This window comes from Neomonachus schauinslandi, chromosome 16 (assembly GCF_002201575.2).
Source record: "Neomonachus schauinslandi chromosome 16, ASM220157v2, whole genome shotgun sequence".
Taxonomy (NCBI): Eukaryota; Metazoa; Chordata; class Mammalia; order Carnivora; family Phocidae; genus Neomonachus; species Neomonachus schauinslandi.
The window spans coordinates 6,428,231-6,444,842 of record NC_058418.1 but is presented as its reverse complement, the minus strand read 5'-3'; the positions used below and the strand labels follow the sequence as shown (position 1 = coordinate 6,444,842).

The following is a 16,612-nucleotide window of genomic DNA, read 5'->3' as shown; positions in this document are numbered from 1 at the left end:
ATGAAACGGGTCTGACGGGGCTAAAATCAGTGTGTTGGCAGGGCTCGATCCTTTTGGAGGCTCCAGGGAAGAGTGTTTCTTTGCCCCTTTTCGGCTTCTAGAGGCACCTGCTTTGCTTGGCTTACGGCCCTTTCATTTTCAAGCCAGAAGGGGCTTTTCCTCCACTGTAGCTCGGACCCCCGGTATTATGACTCTGCTCCCTTCCTCGAGCAGTTAGTTTGCAGAGGGCAGAGCGCGGGCCCGACTGGGCTGTGGGAACCCGGCATGCTCCATCCCAGGCCCGGCCTGTGGAGGCCTCAGGTGATGCGCGCTCCCTGGGTGAATGCGTGAGCCGTGGATGGCTGAGTAAGTACGAGCCTCTCCACCTGGCAAACCGCTCATTCCTCAAGAGCTGCTGCAAGTCCTTTGTATCCCCAGCCCCGGATGTCACAGCTCTGATCACCCTAGATTGTGACTGTCTGGGTCCCTCTCCTCCACTGGACTGGGAACCCAGCAGGGCAGGTGTCCCTGGAGTCGCCCAGTGCAGCGTCTGGCCCTGAGGAGCAGTACGCTGGATAAAGCATTGGCTAGGCAGGAGAGCCAGGAGGTTCCTGCTACGCAGCTGGCTGGTCCTCCATGTCCTAGTTGATGACAGTGCTCTTCTCTGCCTGCAGACCCCTCCAAACCCAAACTGACCTCCCATCCAGATGGCACTGAGGAGCTGAAGGTCCTGGTGAGAGAAAGCCCAGAATCGGCAGGCCCTGGTGAGTGGGCAGGGAGGGGAGGGCCGTGGGCCCGTGCCACGTGGCCCCTTGTGTGCCGTCCGTCTTTGGAACTTCGTCCAGATCCAGAATGTCTATCCAGACATCTTGACCCCGGACTGATGAGTGTCGCTCTGCCATGTGCTGGCTTCTGTCCGCTCATCCTGGCAGGTTGGGACACTCCCTCTGCCGGCCTGTCTCATCTCCATCTACATCAGTGTTCAGCATGCGGCTGTTCTGGTGCCTTTCCTCTGTCCCCTCTTCCATCTTTTCAGGCTGAGCAGGAGGTGGCCTTCCAGGCCCTGATTCAGTCTGTCCACCTTCCTGCCTTGTGCCTGTTGAGCCCTGCGAACCCCCGGTCTGTTTCACCCCTCTTTGCACAGGTCCGTCCCACAGGGCATAGCGGGGGGCTGCATCTGTGAATAACGCAAGCCCAGGCCTTAATGCAGCCAAGAGCATTTGTTCGGGTCTCTCCTAGGCCATGGTTCCTCCGGGCGGAGCAGGTTAGGCAGTGAGGGTATTAACCTGGTTGAGATGTCCCCAGTGGGAAAAGGCAGAGACAGGGGCCTTGCCTGGGGCACAGGAGGCTGTTCTCATGGTCAGATCATTAACATGAGAAGGGCCCCCGAATCAGAGATCACAGGGGGGTGGCCGCATGGCTCGGTCTCAGCCTCCACCACCCAGTCAGGGTGCAGCTCTGTTCTTGGCTCACTGCTTGTGAGCTCATGCATGTGGACCCTCTGTAGCCTCCTGTCGAGCACATCAGTGTTTGTGCATAGGTGACCAGCCCAGCACAGAATCCGGCCACCTCAACAACGTATGCTGTTTCCACGCACATGTAGCTGTGCCTTTACCAACCCAGTCTGTCCTCCGCTGGTAATAACGGTAGTGCGTTACTGTCATTTATCTCTCTTTCCCCATTGAACAGTGCCCTTCTCCCGGAAGCAGGCCATAGCTGATGGGGGTAATGGCAGAGAGCATCCGCTGAGAGGCTCCCCTTCCCAGTGGAGCCCCTGTGGCTGCCCAGTTCCCCGCTTAACTGTCCTGGAAATGGGCTCTCTGTTTCCTGTGATGCTAGTTCCAGCCAGGTCATGACTTCGGCCCCTGCTCCTTCATCACCTTGAGGACAGGCTGACTGAGGAGCCATCACCCGTTCTCCCTCTTGTCTGTGTTCTCACCCTGCAGCTCCAGACTTTTTTACCCTTGGGAACAGGAGACATCTGCACTTTCTCTCTCTTTCAGACACAGCTGAGGTCAAGAACTGTCTTCTGGCCCACGACTTCTTGGAAGAAGGACTCTCCCAGGAGATCGTGGAGACGTTTTCCAAGGATGGCCTCTGGAACTCCAGTTGGGGGAAAGCCTGTGTAGGTGAGAGTTGGTTAGATAGTATCCTAGGGGATCCAGAAAGTTTTCAGAGGTCTGACTTTGTTACCAACGAGGAAAGTCCCATAGAATGCAGGAGTCACGAACTCAAGAGAGACCTTGGTCCTGAGTCTCTCCTTTCCACAGGAGAGGATTCTGTGATTCACAGTCTTCCTGAAAAGAGCCTGGCACCAGCTACGTCTCCAGAACATGGGAGTGACTTTGGCTGTGACTTAGACCAGAGCCGGCAGGAGACTCTCCAGGAAGGGGAGAAACTGTATAAATGTAGTGAATGTGGGAAGAGCTTCAGCCAGAGTTACCACCTTATCCAGCACTGGATTATTCATACTAGAGAGAAACCCACTGTACATCAAGAGTACGAGGAATGTTTCAGCCAGAGTTCTTGCCTCTTTGTGCCTCCAATGACTCACACAGGCTACAAATCCTGTGTGTGTACCAAGTACGGGAAAACTTCCAGTCAGAATACACACCTTCTGTGGCATCAGAAAGTTCACATTGGAGAAAACCCATCTAAGAATCAAGATGGTGACCAGCCCTCAGGTCTCGTCTTACAGCCTGCTGAGCATCAGAAAACCCATACGGGGGGTCAGTCCTACAGATGTAGCGAGTGCGGCAAGAGTTTCAGCCTAACCTTTCATCTTACTCAGCATCAGAAGACCCATACCCGGAAATGCTATGAATGTTCCAAATGCAAGGCGACCTTCAACTTCCATAAATACCTCCTCCAACACCAGAAAATCCATGCTGCGAACACGCCCTCTGAGTGTCAGGAATGCGGGAAGACCTTCAGGCGGAGTTTGCTGCTTGTCGAACACCAGTCTGTTCACACTGGAGAAAAGCCTTACAAGTGTGATCAGTGTGGGAAACCCTTCAGGAATATCTCAACCCTAAAGATCCACCAGAGGGTTCACAGTGGAGAGAAGCCTTACAAATGCAGTGAGTGTGGGAAAGCCTTCTACCGGAACACTCACCTTAATGAACATCAGAGGATTCACACTGGCTACCGGCCCTATAAATGTCACAAATGCATCAAGAGTTTCAGCAGGCCCTCCCACCTGATTCGACACCAGTCCATCCATGCCACAGAAAAACCCTACAGCTGTGCCAAATGCAAGGAAACTTTCAGCCACAATGAACACCTTGTCCAACACCAGAAAATGCACAATGTGGAGACCCCGTATGAGTGTCAGGAGTGTGGTGAGCGCTTCATCTGCAGCTCCACCCTAACTTGCCACCAGACTGTTCACACCAGAGAAAAACAAGGACTTGGTGAGAGCAGGAGGATCCTGAATCAGGACTCAGAGCAGAGAGAGCAACCAGGAATCGGCGAGAAGCACTTTAAGTGTGATAAATGCGAGAAAACCTTTAGCCGCAGCAAATACCTGACTCAGCACGAGAGGGTTCACACCAGGGTGAAGCCCTTTGAGTGTAACCAGTGTGGAAAAGCCTTTGCCCAAAGTACACAGCTCATTCGCCACCAGAGCATCCACTCCGGGGCGCGGCGGTATGAATGTGGGGACTGTGGGAAGGCCTTCATCCACAGCACTTCCCTCACCAAACATCAGTCTGTCCACAAGAGCAAGCACCCCTTTAAATGTAATGAATGTGGAAAGACTTTCAGTGAAAGTGCACATCTCTCAGAACACTGGTTAATTCACACTGCAGAGAAACTCTTTCAGTGTAACAAATGTGACAAAGCTGTTGCCCACGGTAACTACCTTATTCAGCATCCGAGAGCTCATGCTAGAAAGAAGTCCTTTGAGTGTAATGAATGTGGAAAATCATTCCATCAGAGCTCGTGCCTTTCTAAGCATCAGAGAGATCACACAGGTGAGAAACCCCACAAATGCAGTGACTGTGGGAAAACCTTCAGCATGGGTGCTCAACTCATTCAACACCAGAGAGTTCACACCAGAGAAAAGCCTTATGTTTGTCAGGAATGTGGGAAAGCCTTCAGCCAGAGCTCATGCCTTTCTGCTCACCAGCGAGTTCATACCGGAGAAAAGCCTTATGTTTGTCAGGAATGCGGGAAAGCCTTCAGCCAGAGCTCGTGCCTTTCTGTTCACCAGAGAATTCACACTGGAGAAAAGCCTTATGTTTGTCAGGAATGCGGGAAAGCCTTCAGCCAGAGCTCGTGCCTTTCTGTTCACCAGAGAATTCATACTGGGGAGAAGCCTTACGTGTGTGCTGAATGTGGGAAAGCCTTTGCTCAGAAAGCAAATCTGATGCAGCATGAGAGAGTTCACACTGGGGAGAAGCCTTATGCCTGTAGGGTGTGTGGGAAAGCCTTTGGCCTCAGTGCCCATCTCAGTCAGCACCAGAGAGTTCACACCCAAGAGAAACTAGCAATGTCAACCTTGTCAGCCCTTTGCTGCAGGTCTCAGCAGACATCAGCAAGTTCACACTTACAGGTAACAAGGAGTTAAGTAGAAAGTAACAAGTAGCAATACTTCCTACTACTGGGTTGCAGCAAAGTCCCAGACATCTGAACATGGTTCACCTGAGTCCTAAAGTTGAAATCACATTGTAAGCTCCCTCTCCCCAAATAAATACATCTCTTTATCCATAAAGAGTGATTAGAAAATTTGTACCCGAGTTTCATGAAAACACAGTAGTTGAGAACATGGGAATTCAGAGGTAGACCCGAGCCAGTTGGCTGAGTTAAATCCCAGCTCTGACACGTGCTACCTGAGTGTTCTGGGGAGAGTCATGGGACCTCCTAGGGCCTCAGCATCCTCATCTGTAAAATGGGCACAAGACAATTACCTATCTCAGAGGGCTGTTGTGAGGATAAATAAATAGATGTAAAGAAGCACTTTGAACTGAGTGCCCAGCACATAGTAAGTACTCACCAAATGTGAGCTACAAATACTTAATGATATACAACAAATATATTAAAAAGAAGGGAAGAATTAGCAATCCTCTATTTACTGCAGTTAATGTTCTTGCTAATACTGTGTGGTGGCTTTCATTTTTTAAAAATATTTGAGAGAGGGAGCAGGAGCAGGGGTGAGGTGCAGAGGGAGAGAGAGAAGCAGGCTCCCCGTTGAGCAGGGAGCCCAACCCAGAACTCGATCCCAGGACCCTGAGATCATGACCTGAGCCAGGCAGATGCCCAACCAACTGAGCCACCCAGGTGCTCCTCATTTTTTTTTTTTTTTTTAAGATTTTAAGTAATATCTATACCCAACGTGGGGCTCAGACTGACCACTGAGACCAAGAGTCATATGCTCTTCTGACTGAGCCAGTTAGGCACCCTTGCATCACTTTTATTTATTTACTTTTTAGATAGTTTTTTTTTTTTCAAGATTTTATTTACTTTAGAGTGAGTGGGAGGGAGAGGAAGAGAGAATCTGAAGCAGATTCCACGCTAAGCGCAGAGCCTGATGCAGGGCTTGATCCCACAACCGTGAGATCACAACCCTAGCCAAAACCAAGAGTTGGATGCTCAATTGGCTGAGCCACACAGGTGCCCCACATAGCTTTCATTTTTAAAGGTTTCTCCAAAATGCCCCTGGCTAAATTTGGTTCCCAAAACCCAGCACCTTGCTATTTTCTTTAAAAAAAAAAGTCTAGTCGTTTCCTTCCCTCTGCTCCGTCGTACTTTCTTAATTAACCCACAGAAGCCAAGAAGAGCATGTAAACTAACACCAACTAGTTAGAACTTTCCACTCCTAACCTCCAAAACCTCCCACTCCAAAAGACACCCTCCCACATATACATGTCACCCCTTCCCATAATTTAAAGTTGGTTATACAGCATGAGGCCCAGTTTGCTGTGGGAGTTAATGGTACTGGAAGCAGTGGGATTCATCTGGGAAAGCTGCATTTTATATTTGCTACACAGTTCACAGATGTCCTTGATGGTGGAAATTGTAGTATACAGAAATGACAGCTAACGTATTCCTCATGTACTGTTTGTCCAAGCCAGCCACTCACCAGGCACTTTGTCAGGCTCCAGGGTAGGGAATACCAATGCAGTAAGCCCTGCTCTTGCCTGGAAACTTCTGGAATCAAAGGGAAGTGGATGGCCCTGTTTCCACAGAGAAGTACCATTCATTGACAAGTGACATGTTAAATTTCCTCATGTCACAGCAAGTTCTGGGACTGTGGCGGAGTGCTGGAGAGCCCAGGGAGGACACCATCCTGTTGGAGCCCTCAAGTCAACTGCTTAACCTTGGCCAGGCCTGTTCTACAGCTGAGACACCTTGTGGAACCACACGATCAGCTCCCTCTTGATGATACCTCCTCAGCTCTGGGTTTTTGTGTCTCACCCACTGAATGACCAGTGACATGTTTCCTGAAGCACAAACAGAATCTAATGAAGACACTGACACTTGTGATATCTTTCATGTTTTTGGTGCTACAAAAGCTTAGGAATATGTGCTCTGTGCTCTTGAGCTTTTTAAACCTTGCACCTTGAGTTCTGCTGGTTGGTTTTGTTGTTGTAACTAAGAACTGATTCGCTGACCACTGGGCCCACACCACAGTGGGGAACATACTGGTTTTCAAATGGCCAAAACATCGAACTCCCTGCACATGGTCCCCGCCCTCCGATCGCTGTGTAGTCTGTGCGACGGGCCTGTTCTCTACCAAAGGGGCAGAACAGAGGCAGGAACTTGAACTGATGAGTGTGTTCAACGAGAGTTTTGACACCAAAGAGAGAGGTCAGAGGCCCTGTGGAAAATTGGCAGCCATGGTGGGGGGCAGTCTCTGTAACTACTGACCTGTGTTGCTGTGGGGCAGTGCGGAAATGCCCTTCATGTGTGCGTTTTGGTTCTCTTAGGTTCTCTGATTAAAGTTTTGAGTCTATAAGCGTTGGTTGCTTCTTTCAGCCTGCTGCCATGTACCTGGCTAGATGCTGGGCACACGGAGGCCCCCAGGCCTGCCAAGTGCTCATGTTCTGGAGGAGGAGGGCTTCTCACAGTGAACACTGCCCCATGAGAGGGGATAGTTATGTCTGTTGTCCCAAAGTGTGGGTGGGGCATGGACACCAGGGAACCACACAGTTTTGCTGGTCCTCAGATACATCATCAGACCACACTTCGTTCTAGTGTGATCCTGACTGAGGAGGAAGCATCGACTGCATGTCGTTCACTCCTCTCTGGATACAAAGACACAGCAGGCCTCAGGCTCAGGCAGTCATTGTAGATAGAAATTAATACTATTTTCCTCTCGGTATTTATTTTAGTTCCTTCCCCCCACCCTTCTTCCTTTACTGACAAGAGAAACTAGTTTCCCACTCATGGCAGTAGTAGAAAATCCTCTTGAAAAATAAATCGATTTAGGGGCTCCTGGGTGGCTTAGTTGGTTAAGTGCCTGACTCTCGATTTTGGCTCAGGTCATGATCTCAGGGTCCTGAGATTGAGCCCCAAGTCAGGCTCCACGCTCAGCAGGGAGTCTGAGATGCTTTCTCCCCCTCTCCCTCTGCCCCATCCTCCACTTGTGCTTGCTCTCTCAAATAAATAAATCTTTATAAATTAAATCAGTTAGGGGTGCCTGGGTGGCTCAGTTAAGCATACGACTCTTGATTTCAGCTTAGGTCTTGATCTCAGGTTGTGAGTTTAGCGGGGAACACTGAGTTTGGCTAAGGCTCAAAGGATATCCTCCTGCCAAGGATAACTAAGCGTGTCAGGATGAGCCAGATTAATGCTGTGCCAACACAGTTAAGTGTCACATCTCAGTGGTTGAACACAAGTTTATTTTGCTCACTCATGCTACATGTCCACTGTGGGTTGGTGAGGGTGAGGTGGGGTGGGGAGGAGGTGGGGCTGTATCTCTATCCACCTGAGAAGTCAGGGTTCCCTTTTTGAGTCTGTTGATCCTTCTGGTCACCTCAATAAGGAAGTGGCTTTCGGGGCGCCTGGGTGGCTCAGCCGTTAGGCGTCTGCCTTCGGCTCGGGTCATGATCCCAGGGTCCTGGGATCGAGCCCCGCGTCCGGCTCCCTGCTCCGCAGGAGGCCTGCTTCTCCCTCTCTCTCTGTCAAAAAATAAATAAAATCTTTAAAAAAATAAGGAGGGCGCCTGGGTGGCTCAGTTGTTAAGCGTCCGCCTCCGGCTCAGGTCATGATCCCAGGGTCCTGGGATCGAGTCTCGCATCGGGCTCCCTGCTCGGCGGGAAGCCTGCTTCTCCCTCTCCCACTCCCCCTGCTTGTGTTCCTGCTCTCGCTATCTCTCTCTCTGTCAAATAAATAAATAAAATCTTTAAAAAAAAAAAATAAGGAAGTGGCTTTCACACCTGCATCTATCTCCCTGCCTCCTCTTTCAGGCAGAGCAGGACTCTGCGGCTGTGCACTTGGGGTGGACAATCTGAAGTTCCTTTATTTACTCCTACAGCAAACTTCCATTCATGGCATACGATACTGGTTGTCCACTCACAGTTGTGGGTGAAAGGCTTAAGGGGTGTTGATTGAAATCAATGGGTCAGGAGAATCTTGGTGCAGGTAGCTGGCATCTTAGGCAGAAAGAAGGTGGCTGCTCGGCAAACACCCAAGCAGGGGGCACGCGGACGCCTAATGTTGAGAAGATACTGCTCTAAGGAAACTACCTAGGAGCCTACTGTATAAAACATGAAAGTGGATGCACCCCGGCCAAAGGGGAAGGAGGAGCACCCCTGCCCCCACCATGGCCCCAGCCCCAGGGCACTACTGAACAGCCCACAAACCTCTCTTCTGGAGGCGCTTTCCAAAGCTGCCTGGAAACAAACATGGAGCCCTGTGACAATATCCCAGGTGAGGCAGATCCACTGAGATCTGAGCAAGCAGCGGAGATCTTGCAGTGGTCTCTGCCAAGGGGACTCCCTGGGAGGCTGGGAAGTGCAGCAGTCCCGAAGGAAGTGGTTCCCCACCTTGTGCCATCATGATCCAAATGACCACAACATCCCATGCACCTCATGTGCTGGGGTACGAGATAAAAGCTGTTGGCATTGCTAGTTACAGTGAACGTCTGTCACCTCTGAGATCCACCGTTCACCTCACCTTCTCTTGGGGAGAAGATTCACCTCACCTTCTCTTGGGGAGAAGATTCACCTTCTCTTCTCTTGGGGTCACATGTAGCTCTGTGTCCTCTACATTCCATCCCCCGTTCTAGGCAAAGAATATATGGCCTAGTTTGGCCAATCAGCACTCCCAACCCTGATCACTGTGATTGATTCAGAAATGGGCCTGACCTAAGCTGGGCCAAGCACAGCGAATCTCAGGACCTCTGCTAAGAATGCTGGAGCAAAGATGCTTTCTTGCTGGCCATGAGCAAAAAATGCACGGAGCTGTCGCTGGCACAGCCACCTAGACAGAGCTGCTAGGGACGGCAGTGGGTTAAACAGTGTCCAGAATTCACACTCATCCATACAGAATGTGGCCTTGTTTGGAAATAATTAAAGGCTTGAGGTGACCTTATACTGGGAATGCAACCACAGGCATCCTTACAAGAGGAAAGGCCACAGAGAGACACAGACACAGAGAAGAAGGTCATGTGAGGACGGAGACCGAGGTGGGGGTGATGTGGCCACAAGCCAAAGAACACCAGAAGCCACCAGAAGCTGGAAGAGGCAAGGAAGGATCCTCCCCTCAAGCCTTTGGAAGGAACACTGCCCTACGTACACCTTGATTTTGGACTTCTAGTTTCCAGAATTGACAGAATAAATCTCTGTTGTTTTAAGCCACCAAGTTTGTGGTACTTTGTTACCACAGCCCTAGGAAACTAAAACAGGGACTCGCTCTTAGATGAATCAACATTTCAGGAACTGAAGTAAGCAGACAGGACAAATCTGGTGAAACTGCTGAGCTCCTGGATCAAACCTTACCTGAGCACATTCACTTTGGACTTTGAAGTTGGCCAAAGCCCATGACTCCCCTATTTGTTTAAGCCAGGTGGAGGTGGGTTTTCTATTCACCCCAGCCAAAGAATTCCTGGCTGATAAACTGGTTTAATTCACCACTTCATCCCTCAGTCAGAAAAGCATGTTAATACATCAAGTGAGGGAGACGTTAATGAATCTATTCTCACTGAGGTTTTTAAACTGATTACTTGCAAGCTTTGGTGCCATTTTAACTATACAGAGAAGACCTCATAACTGAGCAGGACCCCCCAGCGGCTGAAAGGCATCATGGTTGAGATCGCTGGTCTCAGTCTAGACCCAAAAGGTTGCTTGAGTGCCCCCACTGGGTGGAGCCCCCTAAATGAAAACCATCTGAGGTTTGTGACAGTCACACTCTGAATGCACATGAAAGTGATCATGCATGACAGATGAATAAACAAAATGTGGCACATCCCTGTAGTCTCAGGGCTACACCGGGAAGTACCAGTGTCAACTGGGGGCAGGAAAAGGAGAGAAAAGCAAGGCCAGTTTTGAGGGCGGGGGTTTCCATAGGAAAGCCAAAGCAAGGAAGAGCACTGCTCAGGTCTGGCCAGTCTGGATGATTCCAGTGGGCTCTGAGGCACCAGGGCTGTCCCCACTTGCCTGGTACCTGGCCCTGGGATGACTTAGGGCAGGGGAAGTTGTGGCTTGGTGGTTGGGCGGTATTGGCTCCAGATGGGTTGGTTTGCAGCGGAGAGGCATGCCCTTCACTATCTCTGGGAATTGGCTGGCTCTGGGAGAGGCAGCCTCTGCTTAGACACATTAAAATATATACAAATAAGTATATTTACATACATAAATAAAATATACATACATAATACATATATACATAAAATATATACAAATAAAAATATATATAAAATATAAATATAGTATATCAATACATAATATATATTTATTACATATAATTGTATATAATATAATAATAAATATAATATAGCCCCAGTATATTATATATAAATATAATAATATAAAATAATATAAAATACGTATATTTTAAATATTTATTTGAGAGCGAGAACACGGGGGAGGAGCAGAGGGAGAGGGACAAGGAGACTCCACGCTGAGTGCAGAGCCTGACGTGCAGCTCAATGCCACGACCCTGAGATCATGACTGGAGCCGAAATCAAGAGTCAGATGCCTAACCGACTGAGCCACCCAGGTGCCTGGCCACTTATATATTTTTAAAACATCAGAGTATCATGTTACACAAAATTTAAAACAGGGTTAATACAGGGGGATCTTTCCCCACCTCTTCCAGCTTCTGACAGTCCCAGGTGTTCCCGGGCTTGTGGCTGTGTCACTGAGTGTCTGCCTCCCGCTTCTCACTTTCTCCCTGGATGGCTTCATATGGTCTCCCCCTGTGGGTGTTGAATCTGAATTTCCCTCTCCCTATGAGACTCCAGTTATACTGGATTGCCCCCCCCCCCCCACCTCCAATACGACCTCATCTTAACTAATTACATCCGCAACAACCCTATTCCCAAATACAGTCCCATGCTGAGATCCTGGAGGTTAGGACCTCAACACATATTTTTGGGGCGACACAATTCAACCCAGAGCACTGGTGATCATAATGAGTGAGAGCGAGAGGCCCATTATCTCCCACCTGAGAGACCAGTGTCTTTTCTGCCTGTTAGGAACGGAGGAACTGGACTGGTTTTTCTTTTTTTCTTTTCAATTGAGGTAAAGTGCACATAAAGATCAAAGTAACCAGCAACCCTTTAAAAGTAACAATTCAGGGCGCCTGGGTGGCTCAGATGGTTAAGCGTCTGCCTTCGGCTCAGGTCATGATCCCAGGGTCCTGGGATCGAGTCCCACATCGGGCTCCCTGCTCAGCAGGGAGCCTGCTTCTCCCTCTGCCTCTGCCTCTCTCTCTCTCTCATGAATAAATAAATAAAATCGTTAAAAAAAAATAAAAGTAACAACTCAGTGGCATCTAGTACACTCAGTGTTGTGTGACTATCACCACTATCTAGATCTGAGACATTTACATCACCCAAACAGTAGACCCCCTCCCCATTCAGCATTTACTACCCCCCATTCTCCACAGCCCTGCCCCCGGCAGCGACCAATCTGCTTTCTGTCTCTGAATTTACCTATTGTGGACTTTTCATATAAGTGGAATCATATGATAGGTGACTTTTTAATGTGGTTGCTGCTGAACACCTGCTTTCCTTCTGGGAGTCTCTAATTTTGGTGCATCCCGGGTTGAGGGCGTCTGCGGCACTAGCCCCCAGTACAAACTCTGGGCGATGACTGGGTCTCTGATGAATGTCCCTGGTAGAGAACATTCCACATGCGTTGTCACACCTTACTGCTGGCGGAATTGATGTGGCTTGTGTGGCTCCGTGGAGAGAGGACTCTGAAAGCTGGTGCTGGTCTCCCCTGGACTGCACCCCATACGCCTTATCCTTTTGCTGATTTTGATCTGCGTCATTTTACTGTAATGAGTCACGGCCCCTACATGGCCCCATGTAGTGAGTATGACTATAAACCGAGTCCTCTTCATGAATCATCAAACCGGGGATGGTCCCTAGGGACCCGCAGGCTTTACAAACACTTGTGGCATGAACACAATGTCCTTTCCACAGGACAGCGGACTTGCCAGGGTCACACTCTGAACAGGGCTTCAGAGCAGTTTCAGAAGACAAATCCCAGGTGAGCCACGCAGACAAGAAATGCTCTGAATGCTCCAAAGGTGAGCCAGCCTTCAGCCACCATTCGAATTTCACAAGACCTCAGAACACACACAGATGGACCCCATGGGTGTGACAACTATGGGAAACCCCTGGATCAAAGCTCACCCCAGCTGAACGTGGGCCCTCCCACCCGAGAGACAGATACTCATGCACTGATGTGGCAAGGCCCTCCCCGAGGGGAAAGCCTTTCTGACCAGCCTGGGGCAGGGACCATGGCAACAGACACACCCTCACCCCAGCCATCCTGCCATGTTTAATCTGTCACCTCAGGCAGTGCTGTCCTGATGCAGATGTCCCATCCATGCTGTCCAATTTGGTGGCCACCAGCACGTGTGGCTCGTGAACTCTGGGAACGTGGCTCCTCAGAAGGGTTGTCCCTTGGAGGTGACCCTATGGCCTCTGTCTCGGCAGGCCCAGTGGCCCAGGACTCTGCATTTCTAACAAGCTCCCAGAAGCTGCTGAGGCTGCCAGTCCTCTGGGGCATTCGGGTGACTTGCAGGAGCCCTTCCCGCTGTCATGGTGACTAGCGCACGAGTGGGTGGGAGCTGGAAATGCCAGGCCCTTCCAGGGGGGCAGGATGGCCCCAAGTAACAGAGAAACTTCCTGGGTCCCTCTCGACTTCCTGATGTCCTCGGAACATTCATGTGGAGGAAAAACTTACCCGAGCCGAGAATCCCATTCTGCCAACCATACAGACTCCCAAGTGTTTTTAATACAGTTTTAGTATCACTGAATGTCCCAGGGATCCAACTAGCGGGTAAATCAGAAGACAGTGTTTTGTTCGTCAGAATGTTTGCGATAACCTTTGCCCACTTAGTAAGGACGATGACATCCCCAATGGCTCTGCCAGGCCACCAACAGAGCAACATGGTAGCCCTGCGTCGGCTGATCTGTAATTACTGGCTCACTACCGATGCAATCACCCAGGCTGCGTGTCTTCTGTGTGCTCACTCCTGAGCTCTACGGAAATTACAAATTACAGCGATCAGTGCTTTTCCTCTTGTTTCTTCTCTGCTGTATTATAGTCCGCTATGGAATGGCACCGATTTTATTTTTATTTTTTTGAGATGAATTGTGGAGTTAGCTGATATTATTATAAATTTCATGTTGGGAAAGCAGAGGGGACATTTAAAAAAAAATGTGTTGGGACGCCTGGGTGGGTAAGTTGGTTAAAAGCGTCTGCCTTCGGCTCAGGCCACGATCTCAGGGTCCTGGGATTGAGTGTAGGGCTCCCTGCTCTGCGGGAGTCTGCTTCTCCCTCTCCACCCCGCTCATGCTCTCTCTCACTATCTCTGTCTCACTCTCCCAAATAAATAAAAAAAATCTTTAAAAAATGTGTTATAAAAAGGGGGTGCAGAGTGGAGAGCCATTGAGTTAGGTTACAAGTTTGGGCTCAGGATTCATAGGGCAGGCTCCCCAAGCCCTGGGCCTCAGTTTCCTCATCTGTTAAAAGGCGAAAGATTTATATGACCTGAAGAGAAACCAGAGTATTCCTCATCTGTTAAATGGGGATAGTATTGGCACTCACCTCACGAGGTTGGTGAGAAGATGAATGAAAATACAACCTGGCAAAATGCTTATTCCCCCCACGGCGGCCCTGCCAAGGATTCAACTCTGCCATCACCATCACCATCACTGTCATCATGTGGCCAGGATGATGATCGTCATAACCCCTTGGTGGCATCACCATTGAGGAGTCTTTGTGCCCTTCAGTGAGGGCTGTGTAGTGAGTGGTTCAGAGCCCAGGTTCTGGGGCCTGACGACTCAGGTTCAAAACCTTCTCTACAGGGCACCTGGGTGGCTCAGTTGGTTAAGCGACTGCCTTCGGCTCAGGTCATGATCCTGGAGTCCCGGGATCGAGTCCCGCATCGGGCTCCCTGCTCGGCGGGGAGTCTGTTTCTCCCTCTGACCCTCCCCCACCTCGTGCTCTCTCTTTCTCATTCTCTCTCTCAGATGGATAAATAAAATCTTTAAAAAAAAAAACAAAAAACCCTTCTCTACCGTCTACCTGAGGCGTATGTCCTCAGGCAAATCGCTGATCCTCTCTGAGACTCTCTCTCTACAGCCCACATGATGACTCGGTCCCCGTCACGCAACCAGTGTTCCCCGAGCGCAGGCTGTATGCCACACAGCAAAGGGGAACAAAAAAACCCTCAGTATAAAAATAATGACAATGCTAAACACCCAGGCCTGACCCCTGCACTCTTGAGGACACAAAAATAAGTGTAAATTTGTTATTCTGTTTGGGCCCCATGGCACTCACTCCTCCCAGGGTTACGTGATGCTTCTGTGACAGGCTGCTTGTGAAGAGTGTGGGGCAGGGCCTGGCCCCCAGACATGGCCCAACATGGGTCCGGCCCGCCCAGCAAGCTGGGAAGAGCTAGAGGTGCCCTGCATGTTTCTTCGAGATGCGTCCCCTGATTGTGTCAGGGAGCCCTCCTATGGTTTTGTCAGAAGAAATCATTAATATTCTCCTGGTCCTGAGATTGGCTACACAGTGGAGACTAAAATCTGCATGTTGTGGGGAGGCTGGGTGGCTCAGTCGGTTAAGCATCTGACTCTTGATTTCAGCTTAGGTTAGGATCTCAGGGTCGTGGGATCAAGCCCTGCGTCTGGCTCCATGCTGGGCGTGGAGCCTACTTGGGATTCTCTCTCTCCCTCTTCCTCTGCCCCTCCCCCACTCGTGCTCTCCCTCTGTAAAAAATTAAAAAAATAAAAACAAAATAAAATGTACATGTTGTGAACTCTAGGATGAAATGGACTCATTTCTGTGTCTCAGTTTTAGTTTCCTTTTCTACCTACTAGCTGTGTGACCACTGGTGAGTCGCTTGGCTCCTCTGTGCCTCAGTTTCCTCATCTGTGGAGTGGGGTGATACTACAGCCCTCCCCCATAGGGGTTGATGTGCAGTCCTTACACTTCAGTGAAGCTGGGCAATATATTCAGAAGGCACCCTGGATTTGGTCTGGACTATAAAAGTGTGAGCCAGGATGGCAGAGTTTTGTCTCAAGCAAAACTTTTGTGTGGTCCATTTGAGGCAGGTGGTTCAAGTGGCCTTTTATTGGGACCAGCTGTCCTTCTGTGCTGTGTGCCCCACAGTGGCTGGGGCTTCTGTCTCCTTCTCCACTGTGTCCCCTGTGCCCAGAACCCCAGGGCCCAACACACACTGGTCCCTGACTGCTGTGTCTCCTGTGGGCACTGGGTGTGGGATGTGCCCAGCTCACCTTGTGTGACTGGGCTGGGTGAACCCAACATTTGAGGGCCTTTCAGGCAAGATACACCTGAGCTCTGGACATCCACAGCCCACCAAGCTGCCCCTTCCTCCACAGGGCTCCCCTTTTAGGGAAGGGTAGAGCCCTGAGCTCACAGAACTGAGGGAAGGAAAGAAGGAAGACCAGCCTGGCCTGCAGTCCCAGGAATGCTCAGTGCCAGGCCCCCTTCCTCCATACCATGCATGCTGGACTCCCTTGGGCTCCAGTGTTCTCAAGGCTGTTGGAAGCTGCCAGGCTCTGCCAGGTGCCAATGAGTGCCTGGCCACGAGCCACCTCGGGTCTGAAGGGATAGGTGTAGGAGTTTACCACAGGACTGGGAGTCAGCCAATCTGCCCTCTGCCTACTTCCTGCCTGCAGACTTTAGGTGGGCAGCTTCACCTCTCCATGCCTCAGTTTTCTGCATCTATATAATGGATATGAAAACAACAAGATAACATGAGGATATCACCAAGCACACAGTATGTCAGGTTGTAAGTGCTCCTGAAATGTGTGGTTTCCATGTAGTTTCACAACATCCCTCTAAGGTAGGGATTGCTCAGCCTGTTTTGAGACAGAAACGAGATCTCAGAGAGTTGGGGGGACTTGTCCAAGGTCTGCCAGGAAGTAGCAAACCCAGCCATGCCCAGCCTTGAAATTCCATGCTCTTACCTGCTTCTTTTTTAT

General features: G+C 50.0%; 1 protein-coding gene across 1 annotated transcript; it reads left to right on the top strand.

The window, feature by feature from the left end:
- The first annotated feature begins 3,062 nt into the window (after positions 1-3,062).
- Positions 3,063-4,711, top strand: ZNF473 (zinc finger protein 473). The gene has a single exon (XM_021681307.2). The coding sequence runs from the start codon at positions 3,281-3,283 to the stop codon at positions 4,547-4,549; it is 1,269 nt and encodes a 422-aa protein (XP_021536982.2). The 5' UTR covers positions 3,063-3,280; the 3' UTR covers positions 4,550-4,711.
- Positions 4,712-16,612: the final 11,901 nt, after the last annotated feature.

Excerpts from the sequence above, each read along its gene's own strand:
- ZNF473 (XM_021681307.2), top strand. The coding sequence starts at position 3,281 with ATGCACAATGTGGAGACCCCGTATGAGTGTCAGGAGTGTGGTGAGCGC.